Here is a 23,123-nt window from a genome sequence, read left to right as displayed (position 1 = left end):
CTTGAAGGAGAAAAGGTTTAAGTATTCTTTGAAGACTTTGGACAGAGAGTGAATATAGACATTTGGTGTACATGAAGGACAAAAATGGCTTTGATTTTCCTGAGACGCAACACCAAGAAGAAATATTTACTTAGGCCATTGCTACAATTCCTACCCACAATTGTAAAATAATGCAAAATACTGAGAAAATAGGGTTAGATCTATGCCCATTTTGGGATAAACACAGCAGTTGCACTAAGGCTTACTATAAGTACAAATTCATCAGCAATTTATCAGGATTTTTAAGAATAATTTCTTCGAGAATTTGTACAGCTCAGTAAAATAGAAACGTTTAACAGAAATCAAGCATCCAGTTCTTCTATGTTCTTCTTATATTGTATTTGTATTAATGATGTCATTCAACTATGCAGCCCTATTTCACCTCACTAGATTCATGTGTATTTCTACACTTTGAAAGAGCCCTTGCCACCTTTGCTGAGTGGTTACTTCCACTAGAATTAATGTGGTATTGAGTGCTCTTATCTTTTGTCTCTCTGGAGAAGAAAGCAAACTGGCAAACAATCTGCATTTTGACTTACAACCTGATTTATGAGATAAGTCATCAGGGTCAAGAATGCTGAAACATCAATCTCTGAAGAGAACCAATACTTGCTAGTCTGAGGAGATGAGACACCACCAAGCCCAGACAGCAAGAAAATGCTGACTTGCAGAGCTGTCTGCTGTGGAGTGTGCTCCTGCCCTGCAGCTTTCTCTTCTTCAGCACTATGGGATGAGCATGACAGCACTTAATAAACACTTTGGAAGATGCAATAACTATGCAATGTATCAAATGGAAAAGAATCATGCCCTGGTGATCCTTGATTTTTGTTTGGTGGAGGAGCAGGAGGTAAGCTGATAATTACTTTTCTAGCAATGATGTAATCCAGGCACTATAAGCATAACACGTCAGCTGAATTATATCAAGTCACACATTACTGATAAGCACTGAAAAACAAACAAAAAAAATCCCCTCTGTCAGTGGAAAATACTTTCATCATCTAGTCAGGAAAAAAATATTAATTACAGGTAGACATGGCCTTGGTACAGCTCTCAGTGATATTAACCAAGTTTATGTATTGAGGGAAATTTAAACACCCTGCTAGGCATTTCAGAAGCACGTTCAGCAAAACTGGTATGTGTATGTGTTCAGGCATCAATGTATTTTTCTCCCAAACTTGTATAGAGAGAATACTGAAAAATTTATGACAACAGTTACATGGCAGCAGGTCAAGGAAAATGCAGGCCTGCATAACAGAATGGTTTTCCTCAAGGAAAAGATTTGAACTGTTTATAAAATGGGAACCAACAGATTGTGTCTCAAATACTTTCTATGATGATGTAACACAACTAAAACTGATGCATATACGTCATACCCTGAATAAACTATGTTAACATAAATGTCACCTGTAGTATCAGCAATTCAGAGCCCTCTTTCAATTGTTAGCATCTAAAAAACAAAAAAAATGTAGCAGTTTCAACTGAAAACTCCACAGAACTAAAATGCACACCTTGCTGTTCTATATCTAATATGTATAAGACACCATGACTACCAATATTTTCATTCTTGAAACTAAGTTGGATTTCAACCACATCAACAGCAGTACAAATTACAATCCACTGACAACAAATGCTGATCTCAATTAAAAACCTCTTTATTAAGATCAATCCAAAATAGCAATTCTAATACTTTATAGTAACAATTTCACATCCTTTTCCTCTGTATATTCCTTCTTCTGTGTACATACTTTACATAGTAGCATCATTACAATTTCCCATGGGGATTACACCACAAATAGTCTGAACTGCATTTAGTGCAATTTCTTTGGTTCAAAGTGATGAAACTCCTTCCTCAAAAGCTTCATAAATTTATTCCATAGAATGTGTGCTGCTGTCACATATCCATGAATTGGAAGTGTTTTCTTTAAAGTTCAGGCTCCCATTGAGTACGATGTCCAATATCAACATTTAAGGATCATTAAGAATCAAGAAGCTGCACTATATTCTCTAAGCATCTTAAATAGTAGGCATGTAGTTCATTTTCTTCTGGCTGTGGAGCAGCTAAAAGAAATTAAAAAAAGCAAGATTTGAAATTCTAGTTGATTCTTAATACAAAATAATTTTTCAAAGACTGCATCAAATTTCATGATATTTTATGATCTTAATTGATATGCCTGATATTTTATGATCTTAATCTCTACCTTATGAGAAGCAAACCAAGTACTAATACATTATGTTTCAAAGTTTGGATTTTTGGGAGTTTCTTGTTTGGTTTTTGTTGGTTTGGGTTGGTTTTGTTTTTGTGTTTAAAGCTTTTTAGCAGGTTTCCAAGCCCCTAATTAATTGTAACAAATAAAGTGAAAACTTTTGATTATGCTACGTTACAATGAGGACAAAGTGGAAAAATAGAAAATACCAACAGCCATTTTGAAAAATTCTCCTACTTGTACTGAGAAGAACATCAATTTTAGTCTAATTAGCACTGTAAAATGATCAAAGTTTTAATAGGGTAGGCTATTATTCCTTAATGCAGGAAACTATAGGTGACAACTTCACATAACTGTCCTGTAACAATTACAGTTTAATGAAATCTTTCACACTTGATATTTTGATATTTAAATGTTTATTGAATTAAAAATCAGTTGTTCAGTCTAGGACTTTATGTTCTAAAGCAGTACGTAAATGGAATCAAAGCTACGAAGTGTTAGTATGTAAAAGCTGTGTATTTCTACCTTGTTGAATCAACATAATAGTTTGAAAAGCAGTAGTTATGCTATGAAGAACAATATAAACATCTATTTATTAACACACTACCAGTATATAAAGTGTTGTCTTATGTAATGGTTAATAGTTGATTTAGTAAAAGATAAGTTTGAAACAACAAACTCCCCCTTATTAGGATCAGTTCTCAATGCAGGCAGAAATTTTGTGACAATTCTGGTGTGCAAAATACCATTGGAACTCAGTATAATAAGCTACCCAATTGATAAACCCATTTAAGTATAACTCTAAAGCAATTAAAATCAGTAGGAAACCTCAATGACTTAAAATGAAACATTTGCACGTTTTTGCAAGATCAGAGTCTTTACGTGACTAACAACCAACAAACCCCTTATTAGCTACTGAAGCTCCAGCTGCAGACCATCATTTGAACATCCTTCAGTATGAATGCTCTTGAGCTGAAGATAGCAACCTATCATATAAAAGCTATTTAAACAATAGCTAGTGTTCAGTTACTTGAGTAAAAAACCTCAAGTTTTCAGAAAGTGAGTTAACTCAAAGTACTGTGGTTTAAGACTGGCACAATGATCTATTCTGATCCCTTCAGAAGTGAAGTTTAGCACTATTAAGCAAAGTCAGTGCTAAATGAACAATTTTCCTTATCACTGAATTTAAGAACTAACATGGAAGCACATTGTGCAAAGAAAGCATTTTGCTGCAAGCAAAATCAGACTTATTCTTATACACTTAACCTTAGCAATTACCTGAGGTCTTATCTATAATTTCTTAATCAAGAGCCACTTTCCATCCGTATTTATAAGAGGCCTAACCATAAATAGCATTGCCACTCATGATTTAGTAGACAAAAGTATCCTTTCAAAAACTAGCACAAGAAGAACTTACTGCAGTTGTATAAATTGAAATGCATTCATGATCTGTCTGATTTAAAAAATGGCATTAGTTGGAAGACTTACTTTTCTTCACTAAAGAATATGCCTCATCTATTCTTCTCCTTATTGATGGATTCTTCAAAGTCACTTTTGCCTGTGGCACACAGAAAAACCAAATACAGTGACTTGACTTTCTCCTGCACGTGTTCACATTTTGACAGCAAAGTTTAGAAAATTGCAATCATTCAGTAGAACATGAGATGAAGGAATTTTAGAATTAGCATATGATTGTATTGTTGCACAGACTGCATTTATAGAATCAGGAGCAAATCAGAGAAGAAGCTACTTCCTTATCACGTTGCTTAACCTCTTAAGCTGAGCAGCTCTTATTTTAAATAATAAAATAGAACTGTTGCTGTAAAATTAATTTTTATTTAATTAAAGGGTATTGTATTTTTTATAGCACAATAAAAGTAACATTACATTTTTTACATTTATCAAATACTAACCTTCTGACAATTATGGAGCAAAGCCCAAAGCGAAGCTGCTCCTATTCTTTGAACAGCACAGCTATCACTTTCCAAACAGCCAGACAGTACTGCAATTGCTTCATCTAATGAGAAAAATTATTAAAAAAAAAAACAAAAAAAACCCCAGAAACCAAACACTTCATAGAAAATATCATCAAAAGCACACAGATATATTTAGACATCTCAATATTTTTGATGCTTGCACTATACTTATTTCTGTGACAAGTATTGATATAGTAGAGGGAGTACAGAAACTTATTATCAGATTAAATTTAAATACACTCACATTGAAAGAAGTGTTAAAAAGAACATAAAAAACCCAAACCAAGCAATGCTGAAAATTTAAGCCATCAAGTAATAAAACATGCATGTTATGTACAGCAATCAGCTATGTACAGGGACCAAGTAAGCCATGAAACTGTTTTATAACTCCCAGTAGCCACAATTAGAACCACATCAGGATGGAAATTAAGATGTTTCTATTTTCCTTAGTACTTATTATGTAGATGATTTGCAGCCATTGAGAACTATTTGCTGTATCACTGTAGGTGCCTTAATTTCCTAGCCTTGGTCTGAAGCCAGACTCTTCAAGTCTGCTTGTATACTTCATAATAAAAATTCACAGATTATGTGACTGAATAATGTATGCTTAATTAAGGCAGCAAATCAGCAGGTTGGGAAAAAAAGGGCTCTACAGAAAATCTGCTGAGAACTTTTAGCAAAGACAGGAACATTCTGCAGGTAAATGGGGAAAAGAAACATGCCTTTTACATACAACCAATGATAAGTTTTGTGCATTTATTACATTAAATATATATGCCAAAACAGAATTTCTTAAATAAATTATTTGACTGACACAAGGAATCCTTCAGCCTCCCATCCACTGCCCTCCTTCCTCCCATGCCCCCAAGCTGTTCAAAGCTAGCTGTATGAAAAAAACTGCAAAAATCTTTCACTCATAATGGGTTACTAGATTCAAATGATCAGTCTTACAAAAAAACTCAATCTTTTTAAGAAAATCTACAAATTTGCTTCTCCTATATGTTCTCATTTACTCACTCTTCTGACAATATATATGTTCTATAATTACTCTACAAAATATTTTTTATAAAAATGCTTTTCTAAACAATACTGAGTTCTTGGTCAGTAATCAAAATTGCAATAAAAATACAGTATTCTGGATGATGCAATATTCTCAGAATAAAATAGCTTACATATCCTCTAGCTACTTACCATTAGCTAATATTTTTGGTTTATTAGTTGGACTAAAACATATATTATGTAGAACGAGAAGTGCTAGATGTTGACTGTTCTTGTGCTTATATTTACACATTTCCACAATCTGGTCTAAAAACCCATTTATCTTCATAATCATCTGCTGTCCATCTTCTCCAAGAGATATGTTTAGTAGTAGCTTTAGCCAGAGAATAGACACAGCACCAGGATTTTTATGACTTCCTTTTGGTAATGAGAGAGACAAAAAGTTCTGCAGGAAGTTACTCTGTCAGAAAAAAGAAAATGAATGTTAGAATAATATTCTGTGGTTTGTTCATGGCCATTTGAACTTCTAATTTGCATACTTGACCAAAAACTAGTACTAGTGTTTCATTTACGTATTTCAGGGAACCCATTATAGGGATTTTTGAAATACAACTGAGAAGACATAATAGTTTTTATTCCTATGGAACCATCTCTTTATGAGTATGAACTCAAGAGAGGCCACATTGAAATCTGAAGGTTTATTAAAAAGGAAAATGTACCCAGCACATTGCTAAAATCAAGAATATTACCTACTTACCTTCTGAATAATTCCTTTACAGTCATGAGACAGAGCGAGGTTAGAAAGAAGACAGAAGACCACCTGCTGAATAGGGCTGTTATCATTTGACACTTGGGAAGCCAATTTCAAGATGTTATGCATTAAGGAGTTGCCAGCTGCACTTCGTGCAGATGGAAGTGATGATTGTCCACCACTGGCCCAACAAAGTGAAGCACAACCTTTAAGAAATGAAATGTTTTTTGTAGGAGAAATGCACATACACATCAAAAAATAAATAAATCTACAGAAAGAGCAGCCTAACAGCTCAAAGATTGAGACTGGACTTCTGAAATAATAGGAGGTTTTTTCTCTGAACCGCAGTGAACATGCTTTGAATAGAGCCATGCCTGAATGTGGCTGTTACAGGAACGTGTCTGCTGTTCAGAGAAGTTATTGCTCCATCTCAGAAAGTCTCTTCAAAACCAGAACATTAAAGTTATTACATAATTATTTGGCATCAGAATCTGAAGGGACTCTCTGAAACTGGTTCAGAGTTAAACCTGTCAAAGATCTCTCTTTGAAAGGTTTACCAAGTTTCCTAAAACATATTTTTCTGAGAAATAGAATTGCTGCCTGCATATGTCATTACCTTGTACAACAGTAGCATGCAAAATCCTAAGCTACAGAGCTACAAGCTCAAATTAATACAGTGCAGGGAACAAAGCTACCAACATGATGCTTATGCACAAATATGCATTTGTACCTTTTTACTTAGTGGCATTTGCCATCTACTACAATGATTAGTTTCTTACATGGCAAAAGTGAAAAAAACAAAAGAGATGGGTTTTAACTGTTAGAAAAATTTAGGTGCATTTCTTTGTCTGGACACATTAAGGTGAAGTGGTTAACCAGTGCAGAGTAGGTAAGTGTCAGTCACCTCATAAGTCAACCATTCTGAACAGAAAGAGAAAGCATACTTAAACTCATTAAATTAATTACTGAATACTTCCAAAACAAATCTTCTCAACAAAGGTTGAATTACAAACTGTACAATGGTACAGATAAAGTGTTCTCTGTGAGAATTCCTAGAGTAGTGTTTCTACATAACACTATTCTGTTTGGCAGGATTTTCAGTGTAACCTTCAAACATAATAGTTTGAATTAAATACTATTTAATCCTTTAATACACTTGTACTCTTGCTAAATCCAACAAAATGAAACAGGATCTGAAAAGAAGTCTTGAGTGCATTAAACTCAAAACTCTTGACAGACTTTGGTTATTACTACTACAAGAGAAAAATATAATAGCACTGGTCCATCATTCTTATCCCTTCATTATGCTTTTCTATTTTAATTATTCTGGTTAAATATTTTGATGTGTTACATCACAGAGTGAATCTCATACCTGCAGGATAGTTTGCAGTGTAGACACAAAGTAAATGAAGAGCTATTTGCATTGAAGAGTCGTCTAGTAAAAACCAAGGCCACAGTGAATGCAGAACAGGAACAAACTGAGTTTTGAGAGCTGCCATCTACAAGAGCATGAGGAACAATTTGAACTATTATACTATTAAATACTTTGAAAATTGAGTATTAAAAAAAGTCACATTTTTATCTTATTGCATCTCAGTGATTTGCTTCAAAAGATTGTAGGGAGAGAACTGACACACTCATTTCAACATGAATGAAATTAATTCCACCCCATTCAAAATCAATCCACATTTTAATTCTTGAGACACATGCAAACAAATAAAAGAACCCCATAAAGATTTATTCATTCCAACTATGAGTGTTCAAGAGTTTGCTATTCCAAAGTTTTATTCTACTCAAATTTATTATTGGAACTTAAAAAGCACAGAACTAGAAGAATTCAGTTCTACAGAACAAATGATAGAAAACTTTAGCTATCATCAGCAATTTCCTTCTCTCCTGCAAGCAATTGGTCTTGTAGACCCCTGATCAAAACAAAAAAATATTCCACAATTATCTGAGATTACGGCACAACCTAGTTAGGGATAACCAGATGGCTCATCCAGGCCCTTAATTTTTGTGGTCTTCTGTATAAAAAAAGCATGCTACCACATGCCCTTAGCAGGGGTACTTCTGGAAGGTCTGGAAAACTTTGGGTTCTACTACAAGAGGAGTGGTGCTTGAGTTAAGAGTTTGCTATGAGTAGCACAAGTTGTATCAGAATACCAACACAAGCTGCAAAAGAGAAAATGGAAATAAGTGTGCAAAAGGTATCAACAATTAGAGAGGATGAGTAGTGATCACAAAGAAAAGAATTCAGGAAGAATGACAAAAGTAATATAGTATTTTTCCCATGGAAAAGATGCAGGGAGAAGAACTGAAGTAGAAAATAATCTGAAAAGCACAGAGATAAGGACCAAAATGTGAAATGAGAGTTTAAGACATTCAAACCAAGATTCTAAGAAAGAAAAGTGATTAAAAAAAAGAATCAAGGTGGGGAAAAAAAAAAAAGGTACCTTGAAGGATTAGTGGAATTTAACTCAGATAAAAAAAAGGAAATGCTAAATTATTACTTAGGGTTTAGTTGTTGGGTTGGGGTTTTGGGATTTGGTTGTTCAGTTTTTTATGTCTTTCAGAAAGGAGAAGGAGGGGAAGAAAAGAGAGGGGGAGGAAGGAGAGGCACAGAAAAAAAAGAAGACAGGCAAAAAAAGGAGAGGGAAAACTACTTGCCAAGATTCAAAGTATCTCTTACACATCTTTCTTGCAGCCCCACACTTTTCTCCACATCCATTATTTAAATTATATGCTTTGAGAATCAGAATTACTGATTAAAGCAAAGCAGAAGTGGGTATAACAGATGATAGCCATCTGGAGCCTTTGGGAGATGATGTCTCAATGTGTACACTAAGTTCCTACATCACATATAAAATACTCTTAAAAGGTGGGAATAATAATGATATCTCAAGTACTTGTTGCTTGTTAATATGAATTTGTTGCTAAGTTAATATGAAGCTTAAATTAGCAAGATTGGAAAAAATTTCTAAGTAGAAAAAAAATTCTCTTAATTCTTTAACTGAATGTGCTCACATTATTTCAGTATAAGTATACTTACTTTGCATTCTTCATTTTGAAAGAGGCAGTTTCTGAGGAGCTGCATAGAATGCCTTAGCTGCTTGATAAGGTTATCCTCCTATCCAGAGAACAATATTTGAAGATCATCAACATAAGATGGAAATATTTTGTACAAGGAGGAAAGAAAAGAGGTTCAAATCTAAGGGTCACATCCCTTCAGCAGAGTTTCCTTCTGATCTCAGGTAGGATTCATAAGAGCTAGCTTTGAACATGTACAGAGAAAACAGTTATAACAAATACTCAGTCATCCTCATCTCTATAACCCAGAGATACTATTTTCTAGAAGCACTGATCTCACCACACGTAGAGCTCTGTAGTGAAGAGTTCCATTACTTTTACATCTAATGAATGGGCAGGAACACTTCCTGGGTATTTGTTAAATTCCAAAGCAGACTTATAAAACAGGTCAAATGAATCACTCCCTAAACCCATCTATTTTTCTTCCTTGGATAAAAACAAGGATAAACTAGCTCTGTCTTGCAGAACTCTACATTTGGTCACACCTATTCATCCTTATATCCCTAATGTCTTACTTCTCTATACTTAATAATGGCAATAGTTTTCAATGTGGTAAGAGTATTACAAGGATAAATGGACATCTGGACAGAGAGGTACTATACTAAGATCCAGTAACAAGTAAACACAGTCTCTATCTTCATGACTGTGCTATGACACTAAAAGGATAACAGTGGCTGACCAAACTGCTATAAGGTTGACACACTAAGCCACATCTGAAAGATTATCAAATTCCAATATGTTTGTTCACCACAGGAGACTATTTCTGTATTATAAAGCATAAAAGAACTAAAATGTAAAATAGGACTCATGCTTAATCTCAAACAGTGTGAAGCAACAATGCTTGATTATAAATCATATCATGTACACTTAATGACACTTAGAGAGGGACTAAAAGTCTATCTCAAAAAAGTTGATGCAATTCAGGTATAGTAGATGAAAAAGAAACACACAAGTCATGATTACAAATGCATTTTGAGTGGTTTGTCTCATTTTTAACTAAATTTAATACTAACCCTAAGAAGCTCCTTCAAGATCTTCTATACATACTAATGTATTTAATAAATACAAATAGCACAAAATCCCATAAAATGGTACAAGCTACAATCTACACTTACTATGTAAATTTCTAGGAGGCTGAAAAAGATAGATATGCTGATGGCATTGCCTGTATTTAATTTTTAATCTATCCTGATTTTTATTAAGATACTATTTGGAGGGTTGAGGTTTCTTTTTGAAAGCTTGGTTATTTGTAAATAATTCTCATGCCCCTTGTTAACATTACAGTAATTATTTTGAAAGAAAAGTAATCTCAGGTAAGAGTTTCCCTGAGGATGAAGCTAGGTTAAACACATTTTTCCCATTAGCTTAAAGAAAAGAAAGAAAAAAACCAGAACCTCTGATAACTGGACTTTGAGAGCTGTGGCCTGAGGGGCAGTCTTCTGAATGATCTGCTAAAACTGACTATGAAAGCAATGTTTCAGTTACCCTTATGTGAAACTACATTTCTTGTCCTCATGCACCACTTAAGATGAACAGCATGCCTACATATAATGTAGTAACCTGCAGTCCCAGCTTAGCAGGGAAATCTGCCACAAGGAGTTTTGCAAGTCTCTTTCAAAGAATTCTTAATTAAAACATAAACAGCATTTCTGATTTTCCTCAGAGGCTTCTTTCCTTTCAATTTCTTTGAATTCCTACTACATTTAGAAGAGGAGCAAATGTACCTAGCTTCCCCCTAAACCAAGAAATATAAAGAACTATCTGACTTCAACCTCACTGGACATGAACAGGGCAGGAGACCTTTCAGCCTCTACCCCTTGTAGAAAAGTACAAAAAATGTGTTTAGGAGATTAAGAAAAAATATTGTAGCCTTCAAATGCCAGGGTAAAACTCAAATTCTTTTAAGATCTCATTGCTATAAAACAAAGTTCCACACTCTCAAAAATCAAGGCTGATGTCTGTTTGTGCCAATGCCTCAGAGAAAAATACCACTGAGCTCAAAAAAGGCAGATATATCCTGCAGGAAGATGTTTTCTGCAATTTCTGCTTTATGTGGGAGTGGACAAGATATGAAAATTGACAGCAGAGGTTATTGTTTGTATTTTAACAATCCTCTTAGGTGAAAGTGGTAGAAAACAAGCAGATTGCAACAAAGATCTTATGAAACTGTTGTATGATGGTGAGAAATAATCTATGCCTAGAGGTAATAAGGAAGAGCTGGGTGAAGTTAAGAGGCTGAAATAACTGGAAGGTTAAAAAAAGGCTAAACAAAGCAATCGTGAATGTGGAGAAGAAACTAGGAGTACAGGCAGCAGAAGGAACACAAATATTAGGTTAAAAAAACCCAAAACCCTCTGATATTAAGTTAAAGCCAGGGACAACTGAGTCTGATGACAAGAGATTGAGATGTGCAGACCAAGCATGCAGGAGGATTGAAAAAGAATTAGAATTGGAACGCAGAAATATGAGAAGGTAGAGAATAAAGAAAAATGACTTACATGTGCAAGCTGACTGGAACTGGCTTTAGGGTGGTAGGGAGATGACTGGTACAGGAACAGAAAAAAATAAAATGGCTAGCACTAGCTTAAGGTCATTAAGAAAGAAAACATTAGAAACAGAAAAATTATTACTGTAGAAACAAGATGGAAAAATTAGCTGGATTGCATAAGAACATGATGTCAAGGCTGAAAGTCCAATCATGTCTGAAAATAATGCAGTACTTTTAAATATTGTTGTAGGATAAATAAATATCATAAATGTCACATACTGACAGGTAACAAGTGGATGAACATGCATGTGGGTGAATGTCCAAAACTGAACTTTTGAACTTTCAATCAGAAGCCTGCTAGTTGTTGGCTTCAACAAGAATGAGCTTGTTGCTGATCCTGATAACCTGAATTAAAAGTGTCAAACCTGGAATCCTTCAGTTAGCAAAAAGACATGAGACAGAACCACTAATTCAGAGGCTTAACCTGTGTTACTTCACACACATTATTTTGATTAAGTAAACAGGAGTTTAGAGTTCTGGAAAGAAAAACTAGTGATGAAAAGAAATGGGTTCCTGAAAAGAAATGGTCTCTGAAAGAAAGAAATGGGCCCAAAAAGAAGAATGTGAAGATCCTGGCTGCAAGAACAAGCCTGCAAGTGGGTGAAGATCCCAGAGACTAGAGAGATGCATGGAAACAAACACCAACACATGCCCAGGGGCTTTTGCCAGTACCACTGGAAACTGAGCAGCTGCAAAGTATGAACTCATGTAATTTTCTCTGATTTTTCTGAACCAGCAGTCATCTCCATGCTTAAAAAAGAAGGTGAGACCTATTGAACATAAGTCAGGGTGAGAGAATGAGTGTGTGAGACAATCAAGTTGGTAAAAGCTCTAAAATAATTGACTCTTGAAAGTAGTCCTGATATTCACAAGGATTTGCCATCTACTCTGTTTCATTTGTGACAAATACAAACATGGTCTGCCTCTAGAAAACAAGCCACAAAACCAGAGCTAGTTAGTTCCTTATTGTATCAGTCTCTAGGTTTTCATGGTTACCTTTTTTTTCTGTGCTTTCCCAGGCTTTAGGAAATCCAAATTCAGCTGTGCATAAATATGTTTCATGTCTTCTATACAGCTGTCTATCAGGTCAACTGGAAGACAAAAAATACAAATATTTAGATGTTCATTAACAATCAAAAATATTTTAGGAAACATAAAATATCTTCCTTGCAATGATCTTGATTACTGTTACCCTCCTGGACTCAGATTTAAGGATTTAGATGTCCAGATTCTATGAGTTCATAATATATTATATTCTTGATAACAGGAAGTAACTAACAGTCTAGGAGATGAAGTGTTTCCAGCTGACCAATTTTGAGAAGAATAGATTTGAGTGCTCTTGCAACAGAGTCCTGTGAGAGGAATGCCCAAAGGAAGGACTGATAATATGAAGAAAAGAGGATGATTTGGGAGGAAGAGCATAGCAGCTCATAACTCTTCAAGATATCTTAGAGATGCTGCCTAGAAGACTAAAGGCATTTATCTCACCCAGCTATTCCCTAACAGCAACATATTTGCTGCATCTGAGGTGAGACAAGAGAAAGCAAATTATTAGGTAGCTCAAAGTGCAAAATACTGACTTAGGCTCTTTTCTTGGTATCTAGAGTCTTTTATTTATTACAATATCAAAGGCTCATGAGACAACTGAAGTTGGAAGAGATGGCCTCCAGAGTCACATAGTCCAACCTCCTCCTCAGAGTTAACTATAAGATCAGATAAGGTTTACCTGCAGACTTATCCAGCTGGGTCTGTCCAAAGAGACTGCACAGTGTGTCTAGCCAACCTGATCTACTGCTTAAGTGCCTTCAAAGGGCAAACACGTCTTTACAGACAGTCTGAACCTTACCTTTCAATTTACGACCATTCTCTCCCATCCTCTTACACCATGCACTGTCGTGAAAAACTTCGCTTGATTTTCTTTGAAACATCATAGGTTTGAAAAGGCTGCTACAAGTCCTGCCCGAAACCTTATTTTCTTCAAGTTAAACAAGGTCAGTTTTCTCAGCCACTCCTCTAAGGACAGGTGGACACAACTACCTTGGTGGACCTCTGCTGAACTTGCTTCAGTTTTTTTGTCCTTCTTGTACTGGGCCAAAACTGATTGTATTATACCAGGTTTAATCTAACAAGTGCTAACTAGGTAGAGGAAAGACAAACCTTTTCTCTCAGGCAACTGGCTGTGTTCTTGTTAATTACAGCCCAAGATGCTGTCAGTCTTCTTACATTCAGCTTGCTGCCTACCTAAAGGTCCTTTTTGGCTTCCCAGTCAGCCTATACTGCTGTAAGAGCTCATTTCTGTCTAGGTACAGGACCATGCATTTGTATCATGAAAAGCAATTCTTAGGAGCTGAAAAGGTGATGTTTTTTCTCAGATTTCCTCAGAACATTGACTTGAGAACCCATCTTTCAACTCTCTAAGATTTGTGTTGCATCACAGCAAGAATGACTTGAAGAATGCTCTAGCACAGAACGTGATGCACCTCATGCACAGTGGCTTCACAGGGAGTCAGGTCCTAGATGATCTAGTGGGTCAGAACAGAAGAAGAACCCTGATAGAAGCGAAGGCTGAGACCACATGAGACCACTGGGGAAGAGCAGAAAGTAGGTATATAGCATAGGATTTGAAGTTTCCTATCACTGTGAGCATCAGACATTGAGTAGGAATGCCTAGGCTATTTCAGTGCAATGTAGGTTTAAAGGTACAAACCAAGAGTGATGCAAGTAACAAGAAAACACCCAAGGCACAGTGTACTTGGGCTGATCAGCAGATGTTAAATATGTGATGCATGAGAAATGCAAATAAAGCAAGTCTCCCTTGTGTTCTAGTGGGCACAAAATATTTGATTCTTTTTTCTTTTGTTTTACTACTTTGAAGTAAAAAACTTAGGTACAAAAGATGTTGTATTGCAAGGACAGAAGGTTCTACTTAAAATGTAAAGGGGCAAGAAAGAAACAGAGACGGGGAAGAACAAAGCTGAAAAGAAGTAGCCTTTTCTTGTCCAGATACAGCCAAAACTGACTACACAGGGCATACTTTTACCTACAAGCCTGCAGTGGCATAGCATGAAATGAGAAATGAAAGATATTACCAGTGCAGAATCTCCAGTTTAAAATGGATGAATATCCTACTAGCAGTAAAAACCTCCTAGGTCTCTTTTCCCTCTAACAGAAAGCTTTGACTTCACCACAAAAGTTTCGACTGGCTACAATGTACTATTTTATCTGTAGCTGAAAACATTATTAATAAGTTTTCTTTGTAAAAATCTGCAAAAAATGTCACTGAAAACTAGCTCTTTTCTTTTGGAAAAAAACCCCACCACATTAATTTAAAAACAAACACAACACCTGCAAGCCTTTGCTTTATAAAGCATATACATTTTTAAATGCTCACCTTCCAAAGCACATTTCTGGGCATTTTTACTGACAGCTAACAGAGACAGCAATGCATTTGTAGCCACTTCTTTCAGCACATCCTTTGAAGATGTTCTTTCACAAACCTACAAATAATGCAATTTCATTACTGAAATGAAAAAGTGACCATATTAAACGTATTATTCATAACTATAAACATGTTGTTATAGTCTACATTTTCATTTGGAGGATTCACTACTATATTCCTGTCTAGAGTCCTCCCTCTATGTATTAATATGTATAGTTTGTCAGCATTGAAGTGTTTCCTAATTTCTTTTCTAACTTAAATATGCTTTTTGGTTTGCTTTGTTTTTTTTTCTTCCAAGCCCACTTCTTTTACTCAAGAAAACATTCTACCTTCCTAAAACAGACTCCTAGCCCTGGCATTTCACATCTTTCCTAATGGCATAAAGCTGAATGGAGGGAGGTTGAGCTTAGATAGCAGGGAAAGGTTTTTAACCCCAAGGGCGGTCGGGCACTGGATCAAGTTCCCCAGGGACGTGGTCACAGCATGAAGCCTGCTTGAGTTCAAGAAATGTTTTGATAATGCTCACAGGCACATGGTGTGATTCTTGGGGTGCCCTACACAGGGATGGGAGTTGGACTCCCTGTTGGATCCTGATGGATCCCTTCAGACTCAGCTTATTCTGTAATTAATATTCAGCTTTGCTATCACAAATTCACTGACAGGCCTTTACTGCAATCTCACAGTGATACAGAAGAAACATTAAATACTGGTGAAATTCTTTAGAATAAAAATATCATTGACAGATGGGTAATATTTTTAGATACTCTTCCAACTGGAGAAAGCTGGTAGATTGTCTTATGTTTGTGAGGCCTTTGTGAGCATCACATTATTTCTAATAACATAAATATAATCTCTGAGCTTTCAACAGAATATGTATTTGGAATCATATAATAAGATAGCTGAAAGATGAGAAGCTTTCTGTGCTTTATATATTATGCACTAGAGAATTCTGCCCATCTTGCAATTTTCTCTAAAATAGCATTCCAATACTGACATCCAATATAACAGAAAATCGTACACAATTTAATCAGAAGAATATAGTAAAAAAAAAAAACCAAACTGTTCATAGAATCATAGTAGAAAGAAAAACATATCTTAAATTTAGCCAAAAATACAGCATCCTTAGAAATACTTAACACTTCAGACAGAAATCTCATGAGTGCTTAGCCACAGGGCCTCATAGATTTTACACCTCTACATACATGGCATCTATCACTTTTTATTTGCTTTAATCCTCCAGATAGTAATTGCCTAAGAAATTTTTCAAATTTCAATATGCAGTAAAACATCAACGTATGTTCTAGCGTTATCATTTATTGAAGTGTTCAGTGTAACCAGGACTAGGGATGAAGAGTAGTAAGTTAATAATTTAAAAAAAAAAAAAAAAGGCAACTGACACAAAATTAAAGCTCCAGAGCATGGATTACATTCTGAATTTATAGCTAACAAAAATTACACATTTAGGCTACAAATGGTTTTATTAGATCCCAGACAAAAACTTGAAGTTGTGAACAAAAGAATGTTCTAAGTAAATTAATTATTTTTCTCTATTGATAGGGGGTGGCTTCTTTTCAAATTTAAGAATAAAGATGTTTGAACAGTTAAAAGTTTTAAAAGCTTAAAGCTATTTTACACAAGCCAGGAAAAAAAAAAAGTTGAATTCTGTCAATCCTACACAACCTAAAACTTAGATTTTGTGATTTATCCTCTCAAAGGCTTTTGCCCTATTAATTTTCTAGATGTTTCTATTTTTTCTTAGTATTTAGTAATATTTTAATAATTAATTTTTTTTTTATCAATTGCTTGGGAACTTTACTTCAATTAAGTATCTTGTGGCTGATTAGAACTGATTAAATAATTAAGGTGAGTTGTCTTGTATTTGTATCCTTTTAAAAACATTTTCATTTCCTCTTACTATTTTCTAAATTTTATCTTCAAAAATAGCAAAATTCAATTCTTTCTTGAAATTCATTAATGAAGTTCATTTCATTCTTTCTTTTCTGTGTTATTCAGTTATTTGCTTGAGTGCTTCTCTAGATGAATGATGACATTTAAACCTTTTGGTTTTGTTGCTTGGTTGTTTTGGGTTTTTTTTTGTTCACTTACTTTTTTTAATAGCTCTTCCTTTCCTAATGCTGTTATCTTTTTTGAGGGGATCAGAGCAGCTGTATCCCTTTCACATATTTTCACATTTTTTCACATTTTAAAGCCTCAGTCATCATAGGTTAACTTTTGAGCTCTTTTATGAACAAAATGCAACGTATCTCTAGGTATCCAAACAGTTAAAAAGGAAATTAGAAGTATCTTATGATACCCAAACTATTATAGTTCTTTCATTGGCCTGGCTGCAGTTAATTCTTCACTGTACATTTTCTGCTGTCACCATAAAAATAATCACTTTCTGCTGCCAAATATTTGTAATCAGTTATGTATACTTGTACAAAGTACATGAATATTACTTATAACACATCTTTTCTGACATACTGTCATGCAATAGCTTTTTTTGTGCCAAAGCCAAGGATTTCAGTTTTAGACACATACTTCAAAGCTTTAAATACAAAATCCTAACAGGATATTTAGCAAATTATGGGATTTCAGTGAAGCTCCCTCGTTTTGTTGTCAGAGTGTCTGAAAATCATGGCCTCACAGGAAATCTTAATGCACTGAAATTAGTTGTCAAAGAGACAGGGCATTATATTTTTAGTGGGCTATAGAGCAACACCAAGAAAGATCCACGTAGGAAGATTCTCACCCCGAAAAGGCATCAGGTTTTCAGGGGTCAGAACTCTATGCCCCAATAAATAATAAAAATATAAAATATTAATAACTTGGGAGAGTACATAAAAAATAAATAAACACAATGACATTAAGTGAAGACAGAACATTCAGGATAAGTATGTAAAAAAAAACAAACTCATTTTGGTTCACAGTGTTTACAAAGACAGCTGTTAAGAATAACAATGCTGTCACTTACATCTCAAATTTTAAGTGCCTCACTATTTGTTGGAAAGGCAGAAAAAAAGGAAGTGTATCAGTATTTGGCCAAACATATTTTCATCTATGTATCATCTTTTCTACGTGGGATTGCCAGGCACTTCACAGTAGTTACTTCTTTTTGTAACTTTCCAGCTTATCACATGTCTTTCAAAAATGAATGTAATATGTCTCAAATAAAGATGTCTTGATTCATAACTAGAAAGAATTGATTTTTTCATTGCATACAAATGGAATGGTTTTTAGCAAAATACAATATATCAAGCAATCACACTATGAAATTTTAAATACCTGAATAATTAATGCAGTAAGTTTAGTTACTGATGCCTGGCATCCTTCAACGTGATCCAGAAGAAAGCTAATAGTTGGATTCTGACATTTATTATCTTTATCTTGGAGTTGTCTTCGTCCTTCTTCATTCAAAAGGGCAGAGAGAAACTGTAAACTAGCCATATATAAAGCAGGATATGTGGCTGATAGATGAATACACTCACAAATGGTATCTGAAAGGTTAAAGAGAATAAAAATTTCGATATTTCATTCTGAATAATGTGCTTCAGAACTTAGAAAGCCTTATAAAAGAAACTGTGTGAGTCAAAAAGCGATTATACCTGTGCACTGTACATGGAATTCTACAAAGTCTATTTGTAGACTTGTATGCTTTTAAAAATCTAAAAAAGAAAATTTTGAGCTTTATAGCTCAATTTGAATTTTAATGAATTAATGGCTCCGCATTAATTTGACTATAAAACAAAAAAGCAATTTCCATTTGCTAAACCACTGATTCGTTCAACAGCTTACATCAACCATACTAACAGTATCCATCAGTTGCCTTATAAGCAATACGAGTTAGATTTACCAGGTCATATAACATGAACTTGGCTGATTTCACAAGCTTGAATGGACTATTCTCATACTTCAGCATGGAAAGATGACAGAGAATCTTGGTGACCTAGACTCCTGACTGGGCAAGTAACTAATGAAGGCATATTAATAAAAAAAAATAAAAAAACAAACAAACCCCTCAAAAACCCTCTATATAATAATCTTGACATATTATATCTCTTATCTCCTCCCAAGACTTTACTTTCCATCTATTTAAGGTTTAAAAATCCCAAACACACAAGGAAAAAAATTAAATGCTAATGGGTCATTTCAGGCTCTGCTCATGGGTGCCATATTTGGTTAAGATTTACAATTAGAATAGGTGACCCATATAGTCAAACAAAACAATTCAGAAGTTTGTCTGGTGATAAAAGAAAGAGTTATAAAAATCCAATTAAAGATCTTTAAGGAAAAAAGTCTGTCAAATTCTGGACATATTTGGTTTTCATTCTGGATATGCCATTGGTAATTACGTAGTAGAATCTTTACAGGAATGTCTCTCTTCTATTTTTTAATGTATTTTATTAGTTGTGAGGTTAAAATACATCCAGGAATAATTATTACCAATCACTGCTGTACAATGATTTGCAAGGGCTGCTGTCACAGATGAAAAAGACACTTGGCCACTCTTCCACAACAACGTAGACAGAAGGCTGAAAAACTCTACCCATGTTTCATGAAGTGTAGATGTTAACTCAGTATCTGCAAAGACAACATAAGAAAAAAAAATTCAAAAATAATAATAAAAAATAATAATAATAAAAAAAAATCAAAGCATTGAAGCATTGATACATGCACAAGCCTGGACAGCTAAGTCTGACAACTGTCACTTTAAATGAAGGTGGTAGATAAATGAAGACCTGCCCCTGTCTGGCTATACTGGAAATAGAGTAATTCATTACCTAACTCATCTTTGGAGTTGATGGCAAGAATCATGAAGGTATTTCCCAGAAGAGGTTTCAACAGTTCATCCTGGGCTACAAGCTGAGAGTCCACCAACAAACATGAGTTCAGAAGCCTGGACACAGATGACAAGTACTGAAGTAGTAATAACACCTGTTAAACATTTAAAAAAAGATATGAAATAAAGCCTCCCACTTTTTTTTTTTTTTTTAATTTGAATACCCACATTACCTCAACTGTTCCATAACATTTTTAATTAATATACACCATTTAAAAGAAATAATAGGATGTAAATTTTAAAAGGCTGTCTTAGTTGTTACTGTAGAACATGAAACAGAATTCCTAGTTTGGGATCACGTGTGACATCAATTTTCTAGTGACAAAATAAAAAGGTCCTCGTGAGAAAGTCATGTTATACGTAAGCATCATTCTCTGGAAGGTCACAAAAAAAGACAAAGATAGCAACATTGATAAATATATGTGTATTTCCTGAAAACAAAAGCTCAATTTGAAGCTTTGGGGAAAAACAATACACATATATTTATTTATTCATTTTTTTCTAATATTGGTTTTCTTTATTATCTTATTTATAAAAACATTTATTCTCGAAACACTTCTGCAGAAACACTTTTTAAAACAGCCTAAATATCTTTCTTCAAAGTAGAACTGAATGCAAAGCAACAGAGGCTTTAAAATAGTGTTCTGTCATGAACACAGTATGTTCTTTATGCTGCATATACAGAGTTAAATTCAATACAAGAGTAGTTTCATGTTCAGTGACCCTGTATTTTTTGCATAGAACAAAATTAGCGGAGAACTATGTAACTGTCTGTCGGATAAGTGTCTGCACCCAGTTTTGTTGAAGAAAATAAATATAATACTCATACTTCATAATGCCTCATACTTCAATAATGTACAAAGAAATTCTATTACATGATTTCTGTAACTGCTAAATTTAATTCGAAAGCAGAGATAGACAAATGTAGCTTAAAGCAGTTTGTGTGTGGATTATGTTAATGCATATGTACTATGCAAACATAATTAATTTCATCATTTAAATACGTCAGAAAGTTAACAAATGCTTCTCTTACCTGAGCTTTTACATGTTCTTTATGACATGGGTGACCCAATGGAGCTTTCAGTTCCAAGATACACCTCTGAACCAAATTAGCACTTACAAGGCTAAAATAAAATAAAATAAATTGGTTAGAAATACACCTAAATCATGAAGTGTTCTATTAACTTCACATTCAATAGAAGAGAAAATTTTAAATAGAGTGAAAATAAATTATGAAGCACTTTCCCAAAATAGTGAAGTAGAGCAGTAAGTCCAGTGCAATGGCAACCATAGTAGCAGGAAGTTGTTTCAAAATAGGCTAACATGAATTCCAATGTCTGTTACTGCACTGGTAAAAACTGTTTATATTTATTTCATGGCTTATTTTATTTCCTGTAGAAGAATAAATAGCTCTGTAATTTAATAAACTATATTCAAACAAGGCTGGAGGTTTTCTTCATCAATTGCAGTGTGAAGAAAAACTACAAAAGCTCTGGAAAAACCTTAAAAAAAAACAACACTGAACTAATGTTCATGCTTCATTTCAGGACTTCCAAACACTTCCTACAGATGAAAGAATTTCTAACAATCTAAGTGGAAACATGGAATACAATCTGAAGACCATTTTGAAGCAGTTCTTCCTTTAAAAAAGAAACAAAATACTAGGGTCTATCATCCAACACTTTCCCAGATCTGGCAAGCATTATTTAGTCTTTTGTAGTGTGACAGCCCTTGGCTTATTCTCAAAATACTGCATACAATTCAAAGAAGAAAATCCTAAAATGCACTGTTCTACCAAAGAAAACGAAAAAAATCACACCTCCAAAAAAGATGACTAAACAGACACCTAAACAAAAACTCAAACCATTAATAGAGGACACAGTAAACCTATGCCTACATACTATGTGAAAATAAATCAACCAATCAATCCAAATGATTTTCTTTTCTTGACTGTATTTTTTTAAAAGGCATTTTTGAACACCTCAGAAGCTAGAAATGATCAATGTATTTAACAGTTTGGGTAAGAAACGCTGGTAGATCTCATTTCAAACTTTTCACTTCTACTGCTACACCTTGTTTATAGTTCAGCAGTTATTGATCTCCTACCTGCTAAGAGCTGTTAGCAAATGTGCTTGTTGAAGAGCAATTCCAGTGTCTTGTGGTGTGACAACCAGCAGGTTGTGCAGAAGGCTGCAAACAGCTGACAAAAGGGCAGGTGTGACTACAGCCTGCTGTTTAGACAGAGTAGCAGACATGGGAGAATGGTGTCGACTTGGAGATTCTGATGTGGTTGTATCGCTTTGACCTAGAACATGTTTAGTAAGAACACAGAAGATTAATTAGAACAGCTAAATAAAAAACAAAATTGCTTTTTCTTTTTCACAAACTACCCGAGCTCTGTCTACATTTAAAACAGTATAATCTGGTACAGGGAGAGAAAAAAAATCAACCGAGAAATTTGGAAAAAAATAAATTTCCACTTCTTTCCTTCACAGAAAAATACATTATGAACTAAAAGTTCTGAAAGGATGAATGGATGATAACAGATACAGAACCTGCTTAAAATGTAACTCAAGAATCAATCAACCATTTCCAATTACTTCTGTCAAACATATTTCACTGTTTCACTTCTAAGGAAGTTCTTCATGTTTGTTTTTCAAAACAACCACTAGAATCATAGAATCATAGAATTGGCTGGGTTGGAAGGGACCTCAGAGATCATCAAGTCCAACCCTTGGAACTAGAAGCATCAATGGTGGTTGCTCCAGCAATATACAAGCTTTACGTATGTGTACAAATACTTGGATATGGGCAGGCTAATACATGATAATCATCATATCATGGGAAAGCAATGTGCCTATGTGGCCAAGAAGGCCAATGGTTTCCTGGGGTAAATTAATAAGTGTGTCCATCAGATCAAGGGAGGTTCTCCTCCCCCACCTCTACTCTGCCCTAGTGAGACCTAACCTAGGATATTGCATCCAGTTCCAGGCTCCCAAGTTCAAGAGGGACAGGGATTTACTTGAGAGAGTACACTGGAGGGCTATGAGGATGATTAAGGGACTGGAATGCCTGCCTTACGAAGAAAGAGCACCTAGGGCTTTTTAGTCTAAAGAGGAGAAGACTGAGAGGGGATCTATTTAATGTGTATAAATATATCTGAGGGCTGGGCACCAAGAAGACAACCTCTTCTCAATTGTGCCCTGTGATAGGATGAGGGGCAATGGATAGAGCAAGATA

The 23,123-nt window shown here is 34.8% G+C and overlaps 1 protein-coding gene across 1 annotated transcript in view; it reads right to left on the bottom strand.

Moving 5' to 3' along the window:
* Positions 1 to 1,752: 1,752 nt before the first annotated feature.
* RTTN (rotatin) overlaps positions 1,753 to 23,123 on the bottom strand; it is an 82,677-nt gene continuing 61,306 nt past the window's right edge. The window contains exons 36-49 of the mRNA XM_030445430.1: positions 21,990 to 22,181; positions 20,917 to 21,007; positions 19,825 to 19,978; positions 19,487 to 19,624; positions 18,329 to 18,540; positions 14,996 to 15,101; positions 12,601 to 12,695; positions 9,019 to 9,096; positions 7,342 to 7,468; positions 5,976 to 6,175; positions 5,411 to 5,678; positions 4,157 to 4,260; positions 3,732 to 3,801; positions 1,753 to 2,097 (exon numbers count right to left, since the gene is read on the bottom strand). Of these exons, the coding sequence (XP_030301290.1) occupies positions 2,015 to 2,097; positions 3,732 to 3,801; positions 4,157 to 4,260; positions 5,411 to 5,678; positions 5,976 to 6,175; positions 7,342 to 7,468; positions 9,019 to 9,096; positions 12,601 to 12,695; positions 14,996 to 15,101; positions 18,329 to 18,540; positions 19,487 to 19,624; positions 19,825 to 19,978; positions 20,917 to 21,007; positions 21,990 to 22,181 (1,918 nt within the window). The 3' untranslated portion in view covers positions 1,753 to 2,014. The remainder of the gene's footprint in view (positions 2,098 to 3,731; positions 3,802 to 4,156; positions 4,261 to 5,410; positions 5,679 to 5,975; positions 6,176 to 7,341; positions 7,469 to 9,018; positions 9,097 to 12,600; positions 12,696 to 14,995; positions 15,102 to 18,328; positions 18,541 to 19,486; positions 19,625 to 19,824; positions 19,979 to 20,916; positions 21,008 to 21,989; positions 22,182 to 23,123) is intronic.

Source organism: Calypte anna, chromosome 2 (assembly GCF_003957555.1).
Source record: "Calypte anna isolate BGI_N300 chromosome 2, bCalAnn1_v1.p, whole genome shotgun sequence".
Lineage (NCBI taxonomy): Eukaryota > Metazoa > Chordata > Aves > Apodiformes > Trochilidae > Calypte > Calypte anna.
Note: the sequence above shows the minus strand (reverse complement) of the source record. Positions and strands in the feature narration are given on the sequence as shown.